Source organism: Patella vulgata, chromosome 5 (assembly GCF_932274485.2).
Source record: "Patella vulgata chromosome 5, xgPatVulg1.2, whole genome shotgun sequence".
NCBI classification, from domain to species: Eukaryota; Metazoa; Mollusca; class Gastropoda; family Patellidae; genus Patella; species Patella vulgata.
In genome coordinates this window covers 64,659,092-64,683,528 of record NC_065883.2, presented here as the reverse complement: position 1 = coordinate 64,683,528, position 24,437 = coordinate 64,659,092, and the positions used below count along the sequence as shown (strand labels likewise).

General features: G+C 34.6%; 2 protein-coding genes across 2 annotated transcripts; both read right to left on the bottom strand.

The window, feature by feature from the left end:
- Window positions 1–8,342: 8,342 nt before the first annotated feature.
- LOC126821370 (actinia tenebrosa protease inhibitors) lies at window positions 8,343–11,470 on the bottom strand. The gene is made up of 3 exons (XM_050549781.2): window positions 11,310–11,470; window positions 9,865–10,032; window positions 8,343–8,518 (listed from the first exon to the last, which is right to left on the bottom strand). The coding sequence occupies exons 1-3, from the start codon at window positions 11,464–11,466 to the stop codon at window positions 8,343–8,345; spliced, it is 501 nt and encodes a 166-aa protein (XP_050405738.1). The 5' UTR covers window positions 11,467–11,470.
- Window positions 11,471–13,252: 1,782 nt separating this feature from the next.
- LOC126820910 (denticleless protein homolog) lies at window positions 13,253–24,418 on the bottom strand. The gene is made up of 15 exons (XM_050549084.1): window positions 24,305–24,418; window positions 23,393–23,484; window positions 22,664–22,700; window positions 22,151–22,249; window positions 21,323–21,505; window positions 20,823–20,888; window positions 19,665–19,756; window positions 19,384–19,457; window positions 18,506–18,606; window positions 18,243–18,347; window positions 17,250–17,362; window positions 16,615–16,704; window positions 16,012–16,129; window positions 14,466–15,322; window positions 13,253–13,907 (listed from the first exon to the last, which is right to left on the bottom strand). Exons 1-15 carry the CDS (start codon window positions 24,357–24,359, stop codon window positions 13,845–13,847), a joined length of 2,145 nt encoding a protein of 714 aa, XP_050405041.1. The 5' UTR covers window positions 24,360–24,418; the 3' UTR covers window positions 13,253–13,844.
- Between the last annotated feature and the right edge of the window lie 19 nt (window positions 24,419–24,437).

Here is a 24,437-nt window from a genome sequence, read left to right as displayed (position 1 = left end):
GGGAGGGAGGGGGGGTCATCGACAAAATTCTAAATTTATTTATTTTACATCTTGGAATTTATTTTTGGGACCAGGTGGGGCTTGGAAGTATCACCGATTTACTTACGTGCACCAGGACGTTAGTCCCTAACAAGTCTGAAAAGTTTAGCTGTCATGTACAGAAAAATAAATTTACAATTATTATTTGTGGTGAACATTTGCCGGTAAATGCTGAAATCAAACTGACACATTGCGCCTCCACACCTCACCGACCCTCCCCCCCCCCCATTTCCGTAATTCCGGTTACGTCAATGCTTCATTTAAACTATAACGTAATCAAGGAGTAAGACTACCGGTATTTGTAATGAATGGCTTAGCATTTGCCCCATGAATCCACCCATCACCAAAAATAACGTTAAACAAATCAAAAATATTTAAACTGTTAAACAAAAGGCGGTAATTTCGAGGAAAAATGGAAAAAAAAAATTGTGTCAGGCGTTCTGTACCCCTCTACTGTCTACGAAGAACTACCCATCCACCTAAGCTCACCTTCAGTCCCACAATTTCAACCACGAACAATAATAATATACCTTTATGAAAACTAACCTTTTTGACCCTTTTGACCTTTCACTTTTAGGGATTTACTACTGTTATTGGCAGTATCTAAAACTTCATTTCTATTCCCATCTGTTTATATATAAAACCTTCTCATTAGGGGAGTTCACAAACCTAACTTATCCAAGTTGAGAATCTTTGTGCAAAAACGCCAGAAGTATAAACCATTTTAACACCAGTATATCGCATGAGGCTATCTGATTAAAAGACAGATCTATATTTCGTTTCGCTTTTTTATACTTTCGATGGCCTGCACTACATGAAGATCTGACCAGTTGTTTTGGGAGGTCGCATCAGAGGTCATACGAGCGGCTTTTGACCCTATGACGTCAGACATTTGATTAACCACTCAGCATTCATGTTTCTAGTGGATTAACCACTGTTCCGTGCACCTCACGCCAAAAGCTCGCCGTAACAGACCGTTTCATTCCCATATCCTAACATCATCCAGAACACGTCAATGATAACAACTCTTCCAGATCCTAGTGTAGCAAAGACAAGTAAAACGAAATTGTGAACTATAAAAAACGAAACGAAATAGGATCTGTGATTTAATCAGATTATCGCATGAGGTATTTATATAGCTGGAAACCGTGTCATTGGGTTCCAAATTGGGTAATATACCACAAGCTCTAACTTATAGGGTATACATTTCTCATTTAATTCGATATACCAAATAATTATTATTGAAAATACTGCAGGTGGTTTACCGATCATTTGCTAACACGTTATGAGTGAACTAAAGGTGACGTTGTAAGCCAGTCCTCTTGAGTGACACCTTATAGCACGTGCTCAGAGGAGCCACACACCTTATCGCCAACGTCCAGAATATAATGAATGGGGTATAACGTCCTATTGTTTTGCACAGACTGGGCTAATGAAGACGGGAATACGCCAAACAATGTGTTCAATGTTGTTATGGGCGGGAATGGGGTGGGGTATTTTGCCAGGACGGCGACGCTAAGGCCTAGTACTAAATCCTGTTCCAAATGCCAAGGAATCTTTCACGTGCACGCCAACCGTCTAGGGCTACCAAAATACACAACCTACCATGTAGCCGTATTATTTCTACGTCACTCTCTGATGAACTACCACTATGATTAATATTAACATTATTATTTTGTGTTTCACGCCTCGCACCTACATACTCTTCAACGGGAATTGCCATGTCTAAAATATACTGGTGTGTGTCCTGTTTTCGGCTTGTAGTCCGCTTTCCTTCTCGTCTTTCTTTTGTAGTGTTGGTTGTTTCTTCTGACAGAAATGGATTCTCTCTAACGGGTCTAGATGTGGTTGCTGCGAATGATTGCATTAAATCTGGATCGGGAATATAGTTATCTCCACTTAGACACGTACTGCTACTAGGTGGTGTTACTATATCCTCCATTCTTCTTTCCTACAAAAAAACATACACTACAAATAAGAGAGAGATGGTGTTTAACAACCAATCGACACAAATTAGGTCATTTCGGCACCAACATATATGGTTCAATTTTATTTCAATAATTCGCATGGGCGTAGGGGTATTTATTAGTGGGAGGAAACCGGGGAACCCGAAGAAAACCCACGAAGTTGGACAGGCGACCCTAATCCTTGTTATGTACAGGCTGGGAATCGAAACCAGGCCACTTGACTCAATTCAATGACAAACCTTATGATTTAAAAAGCACTTTAGACCATTAGACCACGCTACATTAATATCCTTATTTATACATTAATAATTGTTGTTTGATGAATATACATCCAATAAAAGATATAACCCGGGCTTTCGATATCTCTCGATTCAATTAAATTTTAGTATGCAGCGATCTGTAGTGTGGTGTGCGTCGGCCCTTATACATAGTATGTGCTGCCGTTTATACAGCGTGTGTTCTGATCTGTGATCTGTGTATATGATAAGTATCATCAATGTACGTCGGCCTTTATAAACAGTGTATGTCGACCTTTATGAACAGTGTATGTATGCTGGTCTTTATAAACAGTGTATGTATGCTGGCCCTTATACACAGTGTATGTCGACCCTTATATATGACGAGCACTGACTTACAGGGTTTAATTTTATAGCTTGGCAAGAAACAGCATCTAGTCGTTCGGATGGGACAAACAAACGAGGTCACGTGACAGCTGGAATTCAATTGGTGTCCGGGCAAAATGTAACCACCCATAGCGTATGCCAGTCTTCATTATCCCGGTTAGGGCTGTAGGACGTAAAACCTTATTATTCATTAATTCATTTATTTTTCTACTGTTTAATACATCATATCCTTACCATGTACACTGGAAAATAATATTCTTCTAGTTTTGTATATAGAGTATTCAATACCAAATCATCTAAATCTAGATTATTAAATTTTTTCATAATCGCTGGATACGGGGATTCGTCGTTTAATGGAGCTTTAAATATCCGTGGACAGGATTTATCCAGTCTACTACATAAATTTTCACCAGCTTTTGTCCATGTTTCCATATTTTCCTTTTCTTTTTCGGACCATTTATTTTGAATTTCATTCATTTTCTGAAAAGAAATTAGGATAATCTATCCAATAACAATTTTATAGAAATGTTCAAGTAGTGTCCAGAATCTAAAAGGTGTTGAGTAAATTTGATAAGGATCTAGGATCCTTGAAGAAATCTAATCTGTAGGGTTCTTCCTGATCCTCTTATGCCCCATACCTTTTATCAAATTTTAAAAACATAAAATCGTTTACAAGGTTTTCGACAAAGAGGGGATAACTCGGGAACGGAAAGCTTGGGATGGGGATTATTAATATCGATAGGGATCGATGACCACAATGCTTCAAGTCACAAGGTTTTCGGCAAAGTCAAGTCAAATATGAAAACAATTCGTTAGAAACTATAGGCTCTATGGCATTTACACGGTTTTTGAAAAAGGGGACATAACTCTGGAACGCAGATAGTGTTCGCCTTCTCATGACCACGATGCTTAACACCAAATTCGAAAAAAATCCAACAAAAACTGTAGTCTCTAGCTCGTAAACATGCCAATCTGTAAAAAAAACGTTTCTTATAACGCGTTCATGGGGTTTTCGGCAAAGGGGTACGCTGAAAATAGGTAGGGTTCGTCCTCTGATGGCCACAATGCTTCATACAAAATTTGAAAAGAATCCGTCACAAGATTTTCGGAACGAAAATTCGCGTAACGCAGAAAATCGATAGGGTTCGTCCGCTCATGACAACGATGCGTCAAAAACTATAGCCTCAATCGCGTTCACAGGCCAATTGTTGGCAGACGGACCGACGGACAGGGTGACAACATACATGTAATACGCGCACACTGAAATGTAGGCGTATAAAAATCGTTATGTTACCGTTATAAAAGATTCTCTGCTATCATATTCATTCTGATAAATGGCTTTATATTTAGCTAGATAAACATCAGTTTTAGATTTTAATGTTGTTAGTTGTGCTTTCATTTCTTCTTTATGACAACCCTCATATTCATCCACCTGAATCTCTTCAACTAATGCTCTGGACATATCATAAGATCTGAAAAATTTCTAAAACAAAAATATTTGAGCTGATATAGAAGAATACGATTTTAAAAAAATATTATAGTGTTTAGCACACATATGTTCAGACACACAGTTACATACCTATTCAGCTACCGTTTTATTGGCACAAATCCTAAAGAAAACTTTCCTTGGCTCAGCTCCTGTCTACCAAATCATACAGTTCACTATTCCGCGATTGTCTAGCCTCGAAAGTGGTACGAACGCCAACTCGATTTAAACCGAAACTCAAATAGTATGTGAGAAACTAATGCCAATCACAATAATAACTTATTACGTTTACAACAAATTAATATTACATGAGTCCCTCCTAATGTAATACAAGGGATTCGTAAAAAAAACTATAGAATAAAACGAAATGTATATAATAGCAGTTTAAAGGGTGAAGCGTTGCTTAATAATAACTTTAGCAATAGTATAAGCACATAAACCAAATATAATAGAAATTGAAATGATATTATGCTTTCTTCTGGTCTGAACTTAAATAGGTTTTCAGTATACCGGTAAACGTAAATATTTCAATTTTTTTTATAAAAGGCAGGTAGGATAATGAAAAGACGTTTCGTGGCTTCGTTTTAGGTGTGAAATGAAATTAAAAGGGGTTTAACGTCCTTCTGTTCTGCACTGACTGGGCTAATGAAGACGGGCATGCGCCATACAGTGTGCTATGAGTATGAGGGGACTTTTGCCTAAACAACGGCACTACGACCTACTCTTATTTTGTATTCCAACTATCAAGTGTTGTATATACGCCAATGTGTACACGACACGGGACCTCGTCTATTCGTCTATCGGCAAAAATATACATTTTCACATGTCCGGTCCCCAGTCTTGTACCAATGACAACGGGGGACCATGCCGAAAATCCTCATGAACGTTCTCGGCCAACACCGATTTACCGAACCAATGGCTTACTCGCTGAGCAACCGTGGCTCCCACGAAGAGCACATCGGTGAGATAAAACAGGCTGATTCATAATAAAACAGGTTTAAAAGTATTGATATAAACTAACCTTTTGCGCACGTTTTACTTTTTGTTCCAAGTGTTTCCGTTCACTGCAAATATCAGCTATTTGTTTGTATAAAGTTCTGTTCATTTTAACATCAATACTAAAGTAAAAGAAAGAAAGTACATATATTTCAATCTGAATTTCTAAATAGCTGACCGTTCTTGCTAAAACAGTTCAAAAATAGATAATAACAAGGGGTCATGGGTTACGCCCACATTATGCAAGATTTAGAAAATAAGCTAAAAATAAGCGATGTTTCATACAATCAGGGGTCATAATCTAGAAAGTTAGGGTCCTATACGCGCAAGTATTGAAAGGAACCCAGACCTTTGGGATATACATATATTTTTAGTTTCATCAAAATGGGATCAAGATTGTAGACCCTCTAGATTGTGACCTGTAGAGTGTCCACAAACAAAATGTGAACGGACACCCGATGATCTAGAAAGTTGATTAGTGACTAGGTAAACCCTTGCATCAATGTAATATAATGACTTTGAACAAGGCAGGGAAATATTTCTCGTGTCGAACAATTTCATCACGTTTGTTTTATAAACTGACTGAAACAGTACCACAAATCAAATGACATCATTTAATTCTTAATGCACAAAGAAAAAGTAAAAACTGTAACTTAAGACTATAACTCTCTATAAGGCAATCTGATTAAAACACGGGTCTTATTTCGTTTCGTTTTTATAGTTCAAAATTTCGTTTTACTTGTCTTTCGAAAGTATAAAAAAAACGAAACGAAATATAGATCTGTATTTTAATCAGATTGCTCTGTAAGGAAGATATAGAAAAAGAAGATAGAGAAAGAGGAGATACTCTTATTTACTCTCTATAATTTTAATTGGATTCTCAGAAAAGTACATCATTGAAAAACGCCTGTCGATATCAGTACCATAAAATAGGTACTTACCTATCTAGAAAATCAAATGGTGTTTTATCTTTATTATATCCTTCCCATTGATCTTTGATAGCTTTTGACTGACTTTTTAACTCATTTATTAATATTCTGCCCATATCAATCATAACAATACTTGAAGGTGTGTCTGAAAATATTATATCAGATTCCTATATCACATCTATTTCTACACAGAGGAACATTGGGTTTCTAGAGAAAAAGAAAACCTGATAGTGGAAAAGGGCTTGGTGTTGGGTGGGGGCACAATTGCTTCTATCGTCTCGAAGGTTTCTCGGTTGTAAGGTTTCAATCGCTATCAGATATTAGTTGTACGTTAGTCTCAAAATAACCCAAGCAAAGTGTTCACGAGACGTTAAACACCACCCCATAGCCCTACTCGTTATTTTATGAACCCAACATTTTCCCACAACTCTATTAACATATGTTATCAAAAGAGGTTTAAAAGTAATAAAAGGCAAGTAAGTCACCTTGGTCATCTTTGAAAGCTGTTTCGGCGAATACTGCCACATTCTGTAAACTTTTAGCGAACTGAAGATGACTTTCCACCAACTGTCGGTAAATATTCTTCCAAGCTATGTAATTTCTTAGTCTAAAACCAGAAAATAATCAGCTATTAATCGGCCTTATTATTAATTTAATATAGTTAAAATGACTCCAGATGGGTTATTTTTCTAGGTGTATGTTGAGTCTGAGATTATGAATGTTGATCCAAAGCCTTCTTAGAACTCAAAAGACTGCATGAAATAGACCCCATTTATTAAAAAAAAAAGTTTAATAATAATAATAAATAAGGGTACCAGATGAGAATATCCATATTGCAGTGTGTCATTAATGTCACTTTAGCTGCGTAAATTGACCTGAGTCTGAGTGACAGAAACAAAACTACTGCCTATCTTACTTAGGTGCCTTTTATCTCAACACTCCCAGTCCCAATTAATAGTTTAAATAAGGTCATACTAAAAGGCCAGAAGCAGAAGAGAAGTCAAATTCAATTGAACTAGGCCTAGATATTAGGCTAGTGGTCAGTAGAACAGGCAACCAAACTCTTAAGTCACAGTAAGTGGGCCTAGTGAACAATGAAAGGATAAGGAATTAAACTCAGGTGAAAATTCCAGCTAGTCTTATTTCATTTAGACAGGTCCATAGGACTGCCACTCTTGAGACTAGACTAGGCCGGTGGCTAATTGCTCAATTACTGAATTAGGGCATAGAGATAGGCCTAGCCCTAATTAATAATAATAGTAATTTAAAACCAAGACTTCTGACGTTCTGTCGTGAATGATAAATTTACTTACTGTTTATCCTCTTTGTCAAGATGAAGTCGGGTCGCCTGTTCCATTTCAGATTTTCTTTAGTGATTGATGTATTTGTTAAATAACTTGTGTTTTCTCGTGTGAAAATGCATTTTATTTTGTAGGAAGTAGTTAGGAAGATCAAGTCAAATAATTTTCTAGAGGAACTTAGCAACAGTCACGTGATAGATATACAGTAAGCAGGGAGATAACTCTGTTCCACTATTTTGGCCCAAAGCTGTTTTTCCGTGCAGACTCGCGGATTGGCGGTATTTCGTTGTTTAAATATTTCTTTTAATTTACGGAATCATGAAAAGAACGACCTCTATTAAATGGAGGTTGTGAAACACTCAGACAAAAAACAACTGAAAAGAATGTGCGAATCTCAGTTACAAAAATGGTCGAATTCCAATAAAACATAGTTGAAGAAAAAAAAAATGGTCGAATTCAGTTTTACATACAGAATACATTCAGTATTTATAAAACAAAATTAGTTACTGACACCGTAAGCTACGTTATCCAGGCCTAAGTTATTTTCTATTTTCTTGATAACTCCTCAAAGTCGGATTGCTATTAACCAAATCGTAATCACAATAAGAATAAGCTATACAATTTTGTAACTTTTTCATTGTCGCTAACCAGGTTAAATCGGAATGTGTACCTAGTAGGCTTGTATATTAATTTTTATATATTAATTGGGCCTAAATAAATCAAAATATTCTGGGATAAATATAGCTGTTACGTTTAATTGGAAACTTTTGGAGAATCAGTCAAATTGGAATCATCCGCCAAAAATGAATAAGAATCAGCGGCCTTAACTTTAACAACAAATTAAACGTGGTATGAATCTGTCGCTAAACTTGACCCTGTAGAATTGATCCGCGAGGCTTCCTGAAGGGCAGGGTTGGCTTTAGGGTGCATTTTAAACCAACTTAGGAAATGTTGCATTGATTTAGACACTTTTATTCCGAAAAAAAATTTTTAAAAATAGATCATCCAATCTGTCTTGGTGCACATTTAGACATGCAGTCTAATAAAGTCATGAAATTATTTCCATTCCCCTGGCAACCTCCATATTTAAATTTTTCACAATGATTTTCTTTGGCATTAAAATAATATCTTTCATACAGATTCTCGCATGGCCCTTCCGCTTTAGGTTGCTGACAAACTGAAAATATACAAATATGATTTAAGTTTTTGTTGGGGTATTTGTCAATAGTGACCAAAGTATTGTAAAAACTCACCGACAAGGAAATGTTGTTGTTTTTTTTTAAATTATACATCATATCAAAAAAACAAATGATTTCATTTTAAAAAAAGTGACAAAATTATGGACAAAAACGGTCCTACTAATAAAATGTGACAGACAAGAAAAGGTATGTTATAGATATGTGTATTTTACTCATCGTATCCAAAATTTAAATGATTTCATAAAATTTAAGAATAATTAAAACTTTGACGTAAAATTGACAGTGACAAAATTATGGACAAAAACGGTCCTACTAATAAAATGTGACAGACAAGAAAAGGTATGTTATAGATATGTGTATTTTACTCATCGTATCCAAAATTTAAATGATTTCATAAAATTTAAGAATAATTAAAACTTTGACGTAAAATTGACAGATTCAAGATGTCTGCATGCATTTCATAATTCAAGCAGTTTTGTTTTTTTTATTTTAAAATATTTCCAGAGTAGTCGGTGGTGTAGAACAGAGGGTCTGGCAGGGGACAGTGTAGCCTATAGTAGTTTGGGTTCTTGTCTGTAGGTTTTGTGAATAAATTATCCAATGTAAGGTATAGTTCTTCATTGGCGGTATTACGCTGCTATTTAAAAATATCAATTATCTCTATTTTTTTCAATATTTTATAAAATAATTCAAATTTTGTAGGCCTATATATGATGTGTTCATGGGCGTCACATGATGTGATGTATAGTTTAAAAAAACAACATTTCCTTGTCGGTGAGTTTTTACAATACTTTGGTCACTATTGTTTTTCGGGGGGGGGGGGGTCTGAATATACTTGGACTCCCCCCCCCCCCCAAAAAAAAAAAAAAAAAAAATTTTTTTTTTACATAATTTACAACAATTATTAGGATATCTGTATAAAACCTGTACATATCCCAATATGGTTTATACTGCTAAAATAAAACACCCCCAATATATATGTCACGGCTACGCCTCTGGATGTGTTATGTGTAGAAATGTAGAATATCTATAAACATATCTTTCTTTGTCGGTCACTTTTTACAATACTTTCGGCACTACTGATACAATTTAAATGGACATCCATACATCCATGCCATACACCACGATCTGCTGGAATTCGAAGAAGTGTAAGAGAAAAACCACGAATTCTACAAACAAACTATAATTTCCTTCATGCTAATCTCAAAGCCTTCAGACCTCATTCCTTAAATAGGGAAATCACGAGAAGTTCGTGCCATCCCCGACAAAAATTAGTATAATATGGCATGAATCCTTTTGTATATTTTACGATCGAAAATCATACCATTTATCTCTTCACAATGAGTAGCACAGTCCTTTAGTGTTAGAAAATTATTGGTATTTCCCGCACATCCACCATAGGAAAATTCTTCGCACTTGTTCGATACCATGTTGAAATAAAATCGTTTAAAGGCAGCGTCGCACGGTCCTATGTCCATCATATTGTGACAAGCTACCGAAATAAAAGTAAAATAATATAATTTGTGATATTTACATCTGAAAACTACGGTCATACTTAAAGTTACAATTTCATATTTTCTAAGAAAGTCAAAACATAATTATTTCTATGTCTTTTGCTCAATAGGTTGTCAACTCACTATTATACGATCATAGGTGTCATCTCACACTTAAAACTCATTTACACTGGAAATAATAACACAATTACCGCCCAATTACCTCCCTTGTTTTCTATTCTCCACCATGGAGAAGCATTTTTCAAACGTTTGAATTGGAAGAGGAAAATGATATTTTTGCCAATTTCTCAACTGGCAATAGTGAATTATAGGATTAATAGGATTATTCTTTAACAAGGTAGGACTGTTTATAGATACCATCTATTTTAAGGCTTTATTTTAATAAATTTTAAAAATATAACGTAAAAATATGAAATTGCAACTTTAAAAGAGGATAAAATCCAAGATGGCGGCCAAACATTAAGTCTAACGAAATAACGCGTATATGGCATCTTTTTACGGATTTTGGTGATCACCGGGGTCATTTGTGACAGTTTCAGACAAACGGTGGTACCAATATGGCGACAAAATGGCTATAGAAGTTGGAGTGAAAAGAGTGGTTTCCCCATTGTCAGTGTCAGTGATGCTGAATGGAAGGCCTGACCTAGTCGATCGGATGGTATAGAAAAAAAACAAGATCCCGCGAATACGTTGTCGTGTACGTAATCGAACTCTTGACAGCTTGAATTCAATTGCTCTATGGGCAAAATTTCATTCATTCAGTGTGCCAGGCTACATTTGATATTTGAAAATAATTGCGAGTCACGTCGTCGGTTCAGTGAGTGAGTAGGGTCCGGGTTCGATTAAGGTGTTGGCCGAGACAGTTCTCCGGGTTCTTTCCAGCGTGGATTCTCCATGTCAGTGGTGCAGGACAGAGGCCTGGTAAGGACAGGTCTAGTCCTTCGGTTTGTACGAAAAACCGAGGTCCCGTGCACACATTCATAACGTGCACTTAAAAGAACACTTGAGAGATGGAATTCGATATTAGAGTAGGCCGTGGCGCCGCTGTCCGGGCAAAATTTTCTTCATAGCACACTGTAAGGCGTATGTCCGTCTTCATTAGCCCAGTCGGTGCAGAAAAGTAAGATGTTGAACCTCATTTCATTTCATTTGAAAATAACGTTTACTGCAAAGTCATGTCATTCTCGAGATATTAGTATGGCATACATCCGTTTGTATATTTTATAATGGAAAATCTCTTTAAAACAAATCATACCATTTTTCTCTTTGCACTGAGTCGCACAGTCCTTTAGTGTTAGAAAATTATTGGTATTTCCCGCACATCCACCATATGAAAATTCTTCGCACTTGTTCGATACTATGTTGAAATAAAATCGTTTAAAGGCACCGTCACACGGTCCTATGTCCATCATCTTGTGACAAGCTACCGGGGTAAAAAGTGAAAATAATATGATTTGTGATATTTACCGCTGAAAACTATGGTCATACTTCAAGAGAGGAGAAAATCCAAGATGACGGCCAAAAATTAAGTTTAGCGAAATAACGCGTGACAAGCTATTGATGCTAAAAATACGTATTTTGATAATTAAAATGAAAAATTTTACAATAAAGCAAATAAGCTACAGCAGATTAACACAAGGTTAAATTCCTATTCTGAATGCGTCGTTCTCGTGAGTGTAATTTACAATAGAAAGACAGGTCATTTCGGGACTAACACATGGTTGAATTTTTATTTCAATAATTCGCTTGCGCTTAGGGGTCTTTGGCGGTGGGAGGAAACCGGACGATCGGAGAAAACCCACGAGGTTGGACAGGCGACCATACTCCTTGTCACGTACAACTGGGGGAATCGAAACCACGCTAGTTGACTCAATGACAGATCTTATGATATAGCGCGTACGTGCCAACTATTCGGCCAGCCAACACCCCAATAGAAAAGAATACTAGTCTTACATTGTAATAGTTGGTTTGTATCGCTGGTAACGGTACTGATAAACAACAAAACCAGTAAATTATAAATTTCCATCTTAAGAGAATTAATATACTGACAGGGCCTTATGGTGGGATTTTCCTGTCAAGTAAACTGGCCTAGATTTAAATAGTATAGTTTATCTTATCAATACACTATCGTGTTGATTTAGTAGCTGGATTGTGGACGTGGTGCCGATGTACGATACAACCTCATTTAGAATTTATAATATTGTCATTCAACACGTTAGGGTTTACTATTAAATCATTGTGTTTTAATATGAGTTGTAGATTTTCCTTCTCACTTTTGGATTTCCTATTATTTGTGGTTAATACCCGTTTATGGTGTCTTCCGTCTGGTAATTTGTTCATTGTTACCAGTTTGTATAACCTGTCACATATTTGATTGACTGACTAACCTCTGGTAGCACTACGTTTCAGGCTTCTTGTTGTTTTGCTGTAAGATATTTTTCGGAAAATAACGGTAATTGTTTTATCACATCCTGTTTTCATACAGATGAACAAAACGTTTCCGGATTCGACCAATGTGCAGGAACTACGACACACATTTGCAGATCTGCCTCACCTCCCTAAATAAATTCAAAAATTCACTTAATATTTGGTTTTCCCAAAACAAGGTGGATTTGAGCAAGCAAATATTTTGTTCTCTCTTTGCTTTGACTTTTAATTCTGCATCAGGTAAGAAGAAATAGGTATGTAATAAAATAACATTCAATTTATCATTTAGATTATAATAGGTGTCATTCTTCCAAAGATCGATGTAAATAAAATAATCCTATGATGAAGTATTTTACCTTGATTAATGTAATATACTAGCATAATATTAAAATTGGGTTATTTTGAAGTCTTTAATGATAAAAACTTGCAAGAAATTTCAATAACATGAAGATCATGGATACCCCTTTCCAAACTCGAAACAACTATTTCAAACAACATCCAAATAGTCAATGAAATTGAATTCTTTTGTATGATATTTGAAGACTGGTCCTGGGGACATTATTATCAAATTTATCAGCATATCAGCAGCTTTATTTACAATGCCCCCCCCCCCCCTGCGACCAAAACCCAAATAATATTGGTTGCCTCAGTCTGCTCATTAATTATAGCGGTAAGTTCTCCAGCCAGTCAATTTGAGTATTGGTTCGGTCAGTCAAGACTTGCAAATATGACCAAAACAAAAGTCCTGACTACAAATTACATAAAATCCAGTGAATCCATGTATATCATTATTTTTATTGCATGTTAATCTTGTACATTAAAAGATATAATCAATATATTGTTATTTTACAATTATATTTTGAGTTCCACTAAACGAAAATAGCTTTGTAAAGCCAACATTATAAAACCTCGGCCAGTATTGGGGTAATAACCTCCAAAAATAACATGCCTTCAATTGATAATTTTTTTTTAAAGTTACCATGTGTCATTTGCATTTTTTTGCCCCCCAAAATTAAATTTTGGACGGCTTAATCCACATCTAAATTTATTCAGATTTATTAAAATAAAAACGCAAATAACCTCCCAGCTTGGATTCATTCAGATTGATCTTTCACAGTATTGTAGTTTAAGTAGTAATTCCACCGGTATCCAAATAAAACAAAATAAACATTTTTCCAGACAAGACGAAAAAATGGATGAGTATAAAAATACTCATTAAAATAACCTTAACAATTGTTGAACTCAAAAAGACGGATCAATGTCGGTCTTCAGTAATATCAAAAATATATACGTAAAATATATTGTATTGCATTGGTATACTACAAAAAGATATAGAAGAGTCTTTGAAATTCACATACATATATCAGTTGGGAATTCTGTTCCTTTGAAAGTAATGCACAATAGAATTTTTCCCTCTTAATGGTGTCTGAAAAGAGAATTAAGAAATAAAATGCTTATGGAACTGCAAATTCATGTGGTTCATTATATAAAGGTCCAGTTCATTATACCAAATCAAGGAAATGGAAGGCTAGCTTAAAGAACAGAAAGATCATGTACAAATTGTTTCATATCAAATTTCTCCACCTTCATTTGTGGCTGGAGAAAGTGGGATAGTATTGAAACTAAGAAGTTATGCTTTAGTATTTTGATTTAAATTACAAGCAGATTTTATCATTCAGTGTTCTGGTTTAACATGTATGCTACGGGCTAGTACATTTAAAGGGTTTATGATACAAAAGCAGGGTCTGCAAAGCAGTCTATCGAATCACACCTTTAAATGGTATGCAATCTTTGTTTAAAACTACATTTTTCTCAGAGACTACAAACAGAATCCTTCCATTTATTTAAGTCATTGGAATTTGCACCTAACAAGATAGAATTTAAATAAACAATGAAATCAAAATAATGAGATCTAAGGCATTATGTCGTTTTAAAGCTGATTAACAATAATTTATTAATTATCCTCAAAATTAACAATAATTACCTTTGGTCGAACAGGAGAAGCACTATCACTATTTTGACTAGAAAATTCATCACTTGATGAAACTTGTGATTTACCAGGACTCAACAAACAAGTTCCTTCATGTCCATCACGATGAAGCCTTATCTTCGTCAACCAATCTAACTTTTTACGACTCTGACAGTTCTCTTTATTACCTCGATAGGGTACGACTGGACTTCTACCCTCTACTTCATCTATCACAATGTTGGGTAAATTTTGTGTTGGTGAGTATTTTGGGGTCATTTCATTCTTTTTACAAGAGTCTAAACATGCCGGAGGAAGTTTTTCATCAGAATTAACAATACTACTTTCTTGAAGAATATTTGAACGCTTTGCAGGATTTTCAGATTCATCATCTTCAGTGTCTAGTTTACGTTTTAAAGAAGATTTTTGCGGTGTTGTTAATAACGGAGGAAGTGCCACATTGTTCAAATCGCAATTATTTAAACCTGATTCTTTGAAATTTTCTTTACACTGGCTCGAAAATGGCACTACAGGTTTCTTAACACTGGTTGTATTTGGGTCCACATTACTTATATCTTTCAAATTTTCAGGTTGAGAATTTACACAAGTTTTAGAAACAGAAGAAAACAAACTAAATGAACTCCTCCTTGATTGCATTTCGGTTTTCAGTTTTGGACTTTTTGCCTTTTGAGATGAGTTTTTAGGAGAATCACCACCTGGAGTTGCCAGACCTGATAACCAGGATTTTAAAGATGGTGATTTTGTTGGTGTTGGATCACTGACTTGCTTGGTTATTTTCTTTCGAGCTGGTGAAGCAGCTAGTGTTGTGATTATAGGATGACTGACAGTTGGTTTTACTCTAATGGTTGATGTTCCTACAAAAAATAATCAAAAAATTTTCAATTAAGTATATCAAATATTTGTGAAGACAAGGACAAACTAACACTGTTGTATCCTTGGTTTTAATTCTTCTAAGAAGAGAGATAGATAGACATTTACAGTAAATCAAAAATTATTATAAATAATCATCTTGTCTTCTGCTCCTAAAACCGTCAAAAATCTAGGAAAAATATGTTTAATAAATCCTAAATGCAAAACCAATCAACATATAGACAATGTATGGTGTATCACTTGAAGAACTATTAAAAGAAGTCATGTTTGTGTCATGTGATTTGGCTATCTTGGTAACTACATGTAGCAACAGGTGCGAAGCTGGAGGAAAATTCCTTTTTTTTCCACATCCGCTCACCATTAAGTTTATCAACATATACATCAAGCGTTCCCTAATGGTTCCCTAATGCCAACACGCCAGACAATCTATGCATGCAACATTTGACGTCCCTCGAGCAGACAGCCCTCAATCAATCATCAGGCTGCCAATTAGTGACACTCTCTCATTTTTGTCCTTTTTGTGCTCCATAGGTGTTTTTTCAGGGAATCCAGTATTTTTCTAGTAAGACTGAATGTTTCTACTTTCCATATTTACCAAAATTACCATACTTTTATTGGAAATAACCACCCGATAAATACTTTGGTGGGAGAGTAACTTTAATGATTGTCTTACCAATTTCTCTATGTGTGAGTTCTGCTATTCCAGTGACCTCCCCTGGAGCAGGTGTTTTATCACCCCCTCTATTTACCCGCCATATTCTCATTGTATTATCATCTGACACTGTTGCTATCTGTAAAGAGACCATTCACACAATCTTACAATCATATTGATAAATCTGTCGTAATTGTACACACTGTATGTTCTGTCATTTGCTTCGAGGACTTTTTTCCAAGGCGGCAGCATCATCACCAACTACATTCCTATTGAAGGCCATCACCCATTACATACCCCAAGGGTATCATATGTATTCACAAACATTTAAACCAAAATAGTTCAAGAATAAAACCTTTCCATTGGCCGAGACATAAAATGATGCTGAAAATTTTTGGCTCTTAGCCAATGAAAAGTGTTCATTTGTAAAATAATTTAGTTTAAGTTGAAATTTTCATGGCAATTTTTCATAGCGAGTAATAAATTGGTAGTGTGCAACAACTGTATAAGAACCCAACAGAGCATTACAGAAAAACACATATATGATCAAATTAATTATAATGGTAGGCACACTGGAATGAAATTAGTTATTATGATATATAGCCATGCATTGTAATTTGTTACCTTGGTCATATCTTGTCTACACCATGAAACACATGTAACTTCAGCATTGTGACCCTTTAATATAACTGGTGAATTACACGGCTTATCAACCTACAAATAAAATAATAATATATTAATTCATTCTCACACAGTGATGTATGAACATTATTCAAAGTTTATACACAACACAATTGGCTCGTACCATCTTTAAGAAGTTTATATCCCAGTGACTTCTTGAAATATAATCTAAATACCTTTTATCTTAAGCACATATTACAGACATTGCAAAAAATTAACTAGGGTCAACCTGCATCCACAATGTTACAATGTAAAGTGCAGGACAGTCAAACTGTTTTAGACATTTCCGTTGCCGTGGGAGATTTTACGTTAGCAATTTGAACTTTCCTCTTATTTAGCCAATGAACAGACGATTTGTCTTGGGCAAGAATGTTAACAACAAATCACAATGGCTTTATTCAGACTTCAACAAGAACAGATAGCTGATAAGAATGTAGTCACAATATCGATTTTATGTTATGCAGACCAAACAATAAGGAGTACATGTAGAATAACGATCTAATTTCAATAAGATTGTGAGGATTGTGATTCAGAATAAAGAGTATTTTACATAAATCATGTTTATAACAAATACTTACTTGCCAGATATAGGCCATATCATCACTTGAACCACTTACTAAAAATTTATCATCAGGACTCATACAAGTTTTAATATAAAATGTTGTATTTTTATGTCCTCGAATAGTTTTAACTGAAATAAACAATATCATTTGCATTAGGAACAGAATTAACTACTTAACTATATAGTATGGCTTTGATAAATGTTATGAAGGAGTATTTTTGTTTATTAATAAAGAAATTCTGGAAATTGCTAAAGTATAACAAATTAACTAAAACTGTGTAAATACATGTACATGTACAGCCATTTTTACACATTTTAACCAGCAATACAGCTATCTGATGAAAAAAGTAAACTACTTTCATTGGTGATCCTGGCTGGGACAATGTATAGTTGTTCGGATGGGAAAGAAGACATTACTGTGCATCTAAGATCCCTTGACAGTTGGAACTTGAATTAAGAGTAGGCCATTGTTCTTCTGTCCAAGCAAAATTTCCCTGTTTGGCATAAGCCCCTATTCATTAATCAAGTCACTGTAGAAAAGATGTTAAACCCCCATTTCATTTTCAATGTCATAGAGACATTCATATGATATATATAGTTATATTAAATGTGTTTATAATATTACCTGGTAAAGGGTTATATTAAATGTGTTTATAATATTACCTGGTAAAGTATTATATATATATAGTTTTATTTAATGTGTTTATAATATTACCTGGTAAAGTATTATATATATATAGTTTTATTTAATGTGTTTATAATATTACCTGGTAAAGGGTTATATTAAATGTGTTTATAATATTACCTGGTAAAGTATTATATATATATAGTTTTATTTAATGTGTTTATAATATTACCTGGTAAAGGGTTTATTTAATGTGTTTATAATATTACCTGGTCAAGGATTATATGATATATATAGTTGTATTTAATGTGTTTATAATATTACCTGGTAAAGGATTATATGATATATATAGTATAGTTGTATTAAATGCGTTTATAACATTACCTGGTAATGGATTATATGACATCAAATCATAAACATAAATAACATCATCTGTACAACTGGCATATAATCTACTATTATATGAATCTAATGTTAAACAGGAATAACCTGAAAATAAAAATGTGTACAAATTAGGACTCATTGGGAACCTGGCATTAGCCATCATAAAAGGATGACATCGCATCTATATTTTAAGGTCCAATATTTAGCATTGTAAGTCATATACCAGTATGTGGGTGATACAAAACTGACAATTAAATACATACCATGTTTTCTTTGACAATTTCCAGCATACGGGAAAACATAGCTAGCTATTGGTTCACTTGACATGGTATAATTCTTCCTCAAATCCCAAACCTTTACAAACCTGTAATAAGCAAATAATAATAAAAAAATCCAACAGCCTACATATTAATTACATCTTGCAAAACACAAATTTATTTTTTAGAAACTTGCTTTCTTTTCTTCTCAAGGGTGCAAACATTTTGTGCAAAGTGGTTAATTTCCATGATCCAATGTCCCTTTTCAATTGTCAATAATCTTTAGTTGTCAACATCATCTTTAAATACTGCACCATAATACAAAATCAAAAGCACCTTTAAATTTCGTGTAACAACCGGTTATTGAGATTTATTTTAATTCCAAAAGTTCAGCCGTTTGCTTTGCTATTACAAATTGTTAACAATAGGGCTGTGTAATGCGGCCAAAAATCATATTGCAATATATTGCGATACTTGACAAAAGGTATTGCAATATATTGCAGTATTGCAATTCTTCGATAAAGTCAGGGTTTATCACAAAGCACAGTTTTATTTTGAATAGTTTTACTTTTTTTACAACTTATTGTGTACTACAAAGTGTATAATATGACTGATAATGTGAATACACATTTCACTCTTTTTACTTTTACTAATTTGGTCTTGTCTTTGCAGACTTATTGTTTACTGCAAAGCCTAAATAATATGACTGATTATGAAGTCTTGATAATCAGTATAGCTAACATTTGAATATAAAATCCAATTAGAAAAATATCGATACTACAAAAATGTATCAATACAGTACATCGCGGACGTTCGTATTGCAAACTATTGAAATAGAAATATTTTTTGACAGATTTAGTTAACATATATAAATGTATACTGACCCATCAACAGCACCAGCTGATATTAAGAGATTATCAGATTGAAATGATACTACAGTTACACTCTGTTGACTATCCTGAAATATTTATTGAAACAGGGCTGTTAGATTCAATAAAATCAGCATTTTAAATTTAATACATCTATAGATTAAACAAAATTTGTTATTTAATTCTGTCTGAGGTTTAAGGTTAACTGGTAGTCAGTCCTTAAAGATATCATAAATAATCTTCAATTTGGCCATGTGTTTCCTTCTAAAGAGTTTTAAAATACATATTATACGTACCAGAGCTGGACCAAGTCTGTTTCTTTTACGTTGTTTTGTGGTTGAAATAACATGAGCATTTTTAATAGTATTGATTGGAGGAATTGATCCATCTGAAAATATTAAATACTTTAAAGGAGCTAAATCGCTAACATTTGGGACCTAGAAATTGACAAAAGTGGGTCGCAACGCATATAATACTGTAATGTGAATGTATATAAACTGATTTACATTCAATGGTTTCCGTTTTTACTCCAATTTCAAATCAGTTATGCTCGGCGAAATAAGCCAGCAGTCTCAAGCGAGTGCAAATTTCTAGCGTCTGGTTATTCCAGTCTACATACGCCGTTTGATTTGGTGCAATGTGTCTAGCCTCGTCCCTTGAGTCTCTTGATACAACTAGGGCTGAAGCGCATTATGGTACACGATTCGTGTACCAATGGTAAAATGTTTTTTTTGTCTTAAATATTGGATATCAAAACCCCATCTTTTTCCGGTAAGATCACAACATGAACGTTGATTTAATTTGACAAATAAATCGTGTTTCCAATGTTGAAGATTTTGGATGATACTGAGTTAGAGACTTAGCTACTTTAAATGTAAACCAACTGAAAATGACATATAGTATATCTTTTATTTCAATAATCTGCTTGAATGTAGGGCTCCTTTAATAGCAGGGGGAAACATGCTTCTTCTCTGTGCCAAGTGAGATAATGACAAGCATGTGCCATACTGTGTGCTATGAGGGAAATTTTGCCTGGACAGCAATTGAAATCAAGCTGTCACAGGTTTATCGACATGTAAGCCAAAGTGTTCACAGTTTTCTCTCCCATTCGAATGACTGACAAGAATAAATCATGCTGGACAATTCTGGGGAAGTTTATCGGCCGACACCGGGATTAACTCCTGAACCTCTTAGTCAGCCAGTGCAGTACTCACTGAGCCACTGTGGCTACATAAAGGCTAGTTAGGCAACAGGTAAAATAGATGTAGTGACTATAGATATAATACTAAAGTCCAATTGATGGTCAAGTCAAATTCTCACAACTGAGTTATATGGATACTGCAGCAAATGGTCATATACCAAATAATATTTACTGCTGGACTCTTATATTTCAACAATGATTTTCTGTTGTTTACACCTTTATAGTTAATGCTTAGGAAAAAATTTAAAATTACCTTTTTGATTACATCTTCTATCCCATAACATGATATGTCCATCTCTAGAGCCAGTAGCTAAAACAGCTAAAATAATAAAGGTAATTTTACAATATTTTATCTTCTGTATTATATGCAAATGAAATGAAAATTTGACGTTCCACTTTACTGCACCGATTGGGCCAATGAAGTCAGACTTACGCCATAGGTATGAGGTAAATTTTGCATGGACGGTGACACTACAACCTACTCTTATAAAAAATTTTCGTGCACACCACTGACAAGAGGACCCCATGTCGGAAAATCCAGTGGAACCTTCTCGGTCAATACCAGGATCAAACCCGAGACCACATGGTTACTTACTGAGCCAATGCGGCTCCTTGAATCGTATGCACTGTATTTACAGGTACCAAAAGAATAAGATATTTGAAGTCAAATATTGTTCAGAAATAGTTTTCTCCATTTCTAAAATTAACAGAAATTATATTAGAAAGGTTTTGTAATAAAAGTGAAACACTTACAATCATCAAATTTTCTAAATGCTACTGATCTGATACTACTTGTATGACCTTTAAAGGTTTCTAATTTTTTAGATGTAGCAGCATCCCATAATACAGCTGTCTGATCACCCGAACCAGTTAACAATTTCTCTTCTTTCTCCATCCAAGCAATATCAAACACAGCATTACTGTGAGCTTGCCATTCTGTGGAAGAAAAAATAACCCATAACCTAATATTTATTTTGTTGAGACATTTTTAAACCATTATTAGCTCATGTTTTAAAGGAGATTTCCCTCCAGCCCCCTCTTTAAAAAAGGTCATTGAAGTATGCAAATCAAAAGTCAGATCGGCCCAAAATATTGAAATGCTTGGAAATTATCTCCAACAAAAGGGGTAAAGTAGATATATCTGAGGACTCCATGGACTATAAAATACTGTTTGTCAACTTTGTGAAGAAGTAACTTAAACGCAGTAATAATAGCCTGATAATTCTATTACTCGCAGGATCACAAAAAAATGAAATATCAAATTATGCTGGGGAGTTCCCACTCTACATGTGCATGAGTTATAAACGGGTTTATCCATCACAGAGAGACAGCCCGTCTTCACCTGACAAATGGAAGTTGGTATTTCGTTAAAAATGTATCAAATAGCTTTAGATACATGTAGTAGCTTTTGACTAGAATAAAGAGTTGTAAATGTCTTCCACACTGAATTAACCAGTTTTATTCAATGAAATAAGATCTGGAATTCTAGGCATTAAATATTGTACTAGATTCCTGAAAATCTAACTTTCTGTAATTTAATATTACAGTTGATCAAATAGTGTTTTTAATTTAATCTATTACCTTTAAGAATGGCATCTGGACCAGATTTAGTTGTATCATGAAGAACTAAATAACCATTTTCATCAACTAATGCTAAAATATGACCAGCTGTAGATTTCACTATTAGAGAAACGAGAGAAAATACATTCATAACAAATATATATATATACATTTATATATTACAAAGCCACTCATCCTAGGACATATTCGATTGGTTCATTCCAAGCCCAGTCTAGAGTGCGAAAACCTACGGTATTGGTTTAAGCCGAACAATGTCAACAACATTGTCTTCAATGAGACAGCATACCATAGCTATCCCACAGTGAAACATCCCAATTGCAACTATGAACAGGATCGTATTCAACAGATATGATAAACTAAACGTAAACAGGAGATAACTCTGCATTACTTGATAGGGATCTTCCTTATATCACAATGAAAAATCACTTTGAATTTGAAACAAATCTGTAAAGATCCCTCACATATGGTCACAAGAAATTGTGGGCATATAATTTTTTTATCTAAAATTAGTACCTTTACAGAAACTGCAAGCAAGAGGAGGAACTGTTCCCTGAAAATTAAAATTATAAAAACATTAATTAATAAGATCCAAGCCTCCCATCAATAATGTTTTTAAATAAAAAGGCTACATTCTCCAACATACCTTGGGCAAGATGGTTAACCTCGTTATATTTTGCTAACACCAACAATGAACACAAACCCAAAATATAATGTAAACAAATATGACATACTATCTAATTTAATCTTTTGTCACGGTAGCTCAGTGAGTAAGGCACAGGCTCACTAACCAGGGGTTCCGATGTGTGATCCTGGTGTTGGCATAGAAAGTTCCTGAGATTATCAAGCCTGGCAAGGTAAAGTATCTAGTTGTTTGGATGGGACAAAAAAAATGTCCAGTGCACATTTGACAGTTGGAATTCACTTGCTGTCCAAGCAAAATTTCCTTCATAGCACTCTGTATGGTCGTCTTCAGTAGTCCATTTAGTGCAGAAACTCCATTTCATTCATTCCAATTCAAAAGATGGACATTTGTTTATAATTCAAGATCTTTTATGTATAAAATAGCAAATTGCTGCTTATTTCAAAAGGAATTAATTATTTAGACACTAATTTGGTTATAATTCTAAGCCAATAGGACCTACAATGTAATTATTTATGATATATTTTTTGGTAAAAAAACACTTTGGTAGAATTTATGATTATTTCATTCAGAAATAAAATGTTGTTGCTTGTAAAACTCACTCCATCTTCTTCTGATGCTAAGATATATTCTTCTCTTGCTCTTCCTTGAAAACTCTCTAATATACTAGACACATCAATTGATCCCCATAGGTCTACAAAAAGTAATTTACATTTTTATTAATATAGTCCAAAATTCACTGTCTCCGCCACATGGACTACCAAACTTGGGTACTATCAAAATGGGGGTTGGGTATCTGATTAGTCAGATATTTTCCTCCGAATTTTTATAAACTATAATTGGGGAATTTACCATTTAGAAATGGCTAGCCAGCTATAATACTAATATGCAGTCAGGATTTTCAGCAGTGGGGGAGAGAAATTACATTTCTCCATATTGAATTAAGTGTTTTAGAGATAATTTGCGAGTGCCGAAGGTGCATACCGGTATATTAACATAAAGCACACAACAGGAGTCTGGGACCCCAGTGGGGGGGAGGGGCTGGGGACCTCAGAAAATTTTGAATATTTTAGTGATAAATCGTGAGCGCCAAAGGAGCATAAAGATCGCAATAGGGGGATGGGGCTACCTCAGAAAATTCGGAAAAATTGAACGCTGTATTATTACTATTATTTAGATGCATTTCTGACTTTTTTGGACCCCCCTAGCCTAACTAAATGGAATCTGAGCAGGTGTAAGGGTGGTCTGGTAACAATGATACATTTCCCATGATACTTAATAATTATTTAAAATCCTTCCATAACTTTGAAGTACCTTTAGTACAAAATTAACATGGAACCCTCGCCCACTTGCTGTAAACTGTATGACCATCATGTTGCAGTGAATCGGGAGGGGGTGGAGACGAGATGTGGATGGGGAATATCAATAATCAACCACATACAAAATAGACCTTTATCAATATTTTCCAAGTCAAATTTTTAAAACTACCACCACATTTCTTGTTTACAACTTACTTTCTTTATTTACATTAGTTTGACCATAACAGCGTTTTAAAACTGAACTGAACATTATTTTACTCGTCCTATTTTCTGTCCATCTATTGCATATTCCGCGCGGTTTGACGTGTAGCCTCGTTTTCGAAAACAA

Bases quoted from the DNA above. Each gene is read 5' to 3' on its own strand.
- LOC126821370 (XM_050549781.2), bottom strand. From the start codon at position 11,466: ATGATGGACATAGGACCGTGTGACGGTGCCTTTAAACGATTTTATTTC. The intron at 10,033-11,309 runs GTATGATTTGTT...TTATTTCGGTAG, and splicing joins TCAGTGCAAAGAGAAAAATG to CTTGTCACAATATGATGGAC. The intron at 8,519-9,864 runs GTATGATTTTCG...GTATATTTTCAG, and splicing joins TCATTGTGAAGAGATAAATG to TTTGTCAGCAACCTAAAGCG.
- LOC126820910 (XM_050549084.1), bottom strand. From the start codon at position 24,359: ATGTTCAGTTCAGTTTTAAAACGCTGTTATGGTCAAACTAATGTAAAT. The intron at 23,485-24,304 runs GTAAGTTGTAAA...TACTTTTTGTAG, and splicing joins AACTAATGTAAATAAAGAAA to ACCTATGGGGATCAATTGAT. The intron at 22,701-23,392 runs GTGAGTTTTACA...TTTAATTTTCAG, and splicing joins TAGCATCAGAAGAAGATGGA to GGAACAGTTCCTCCTCTTGC.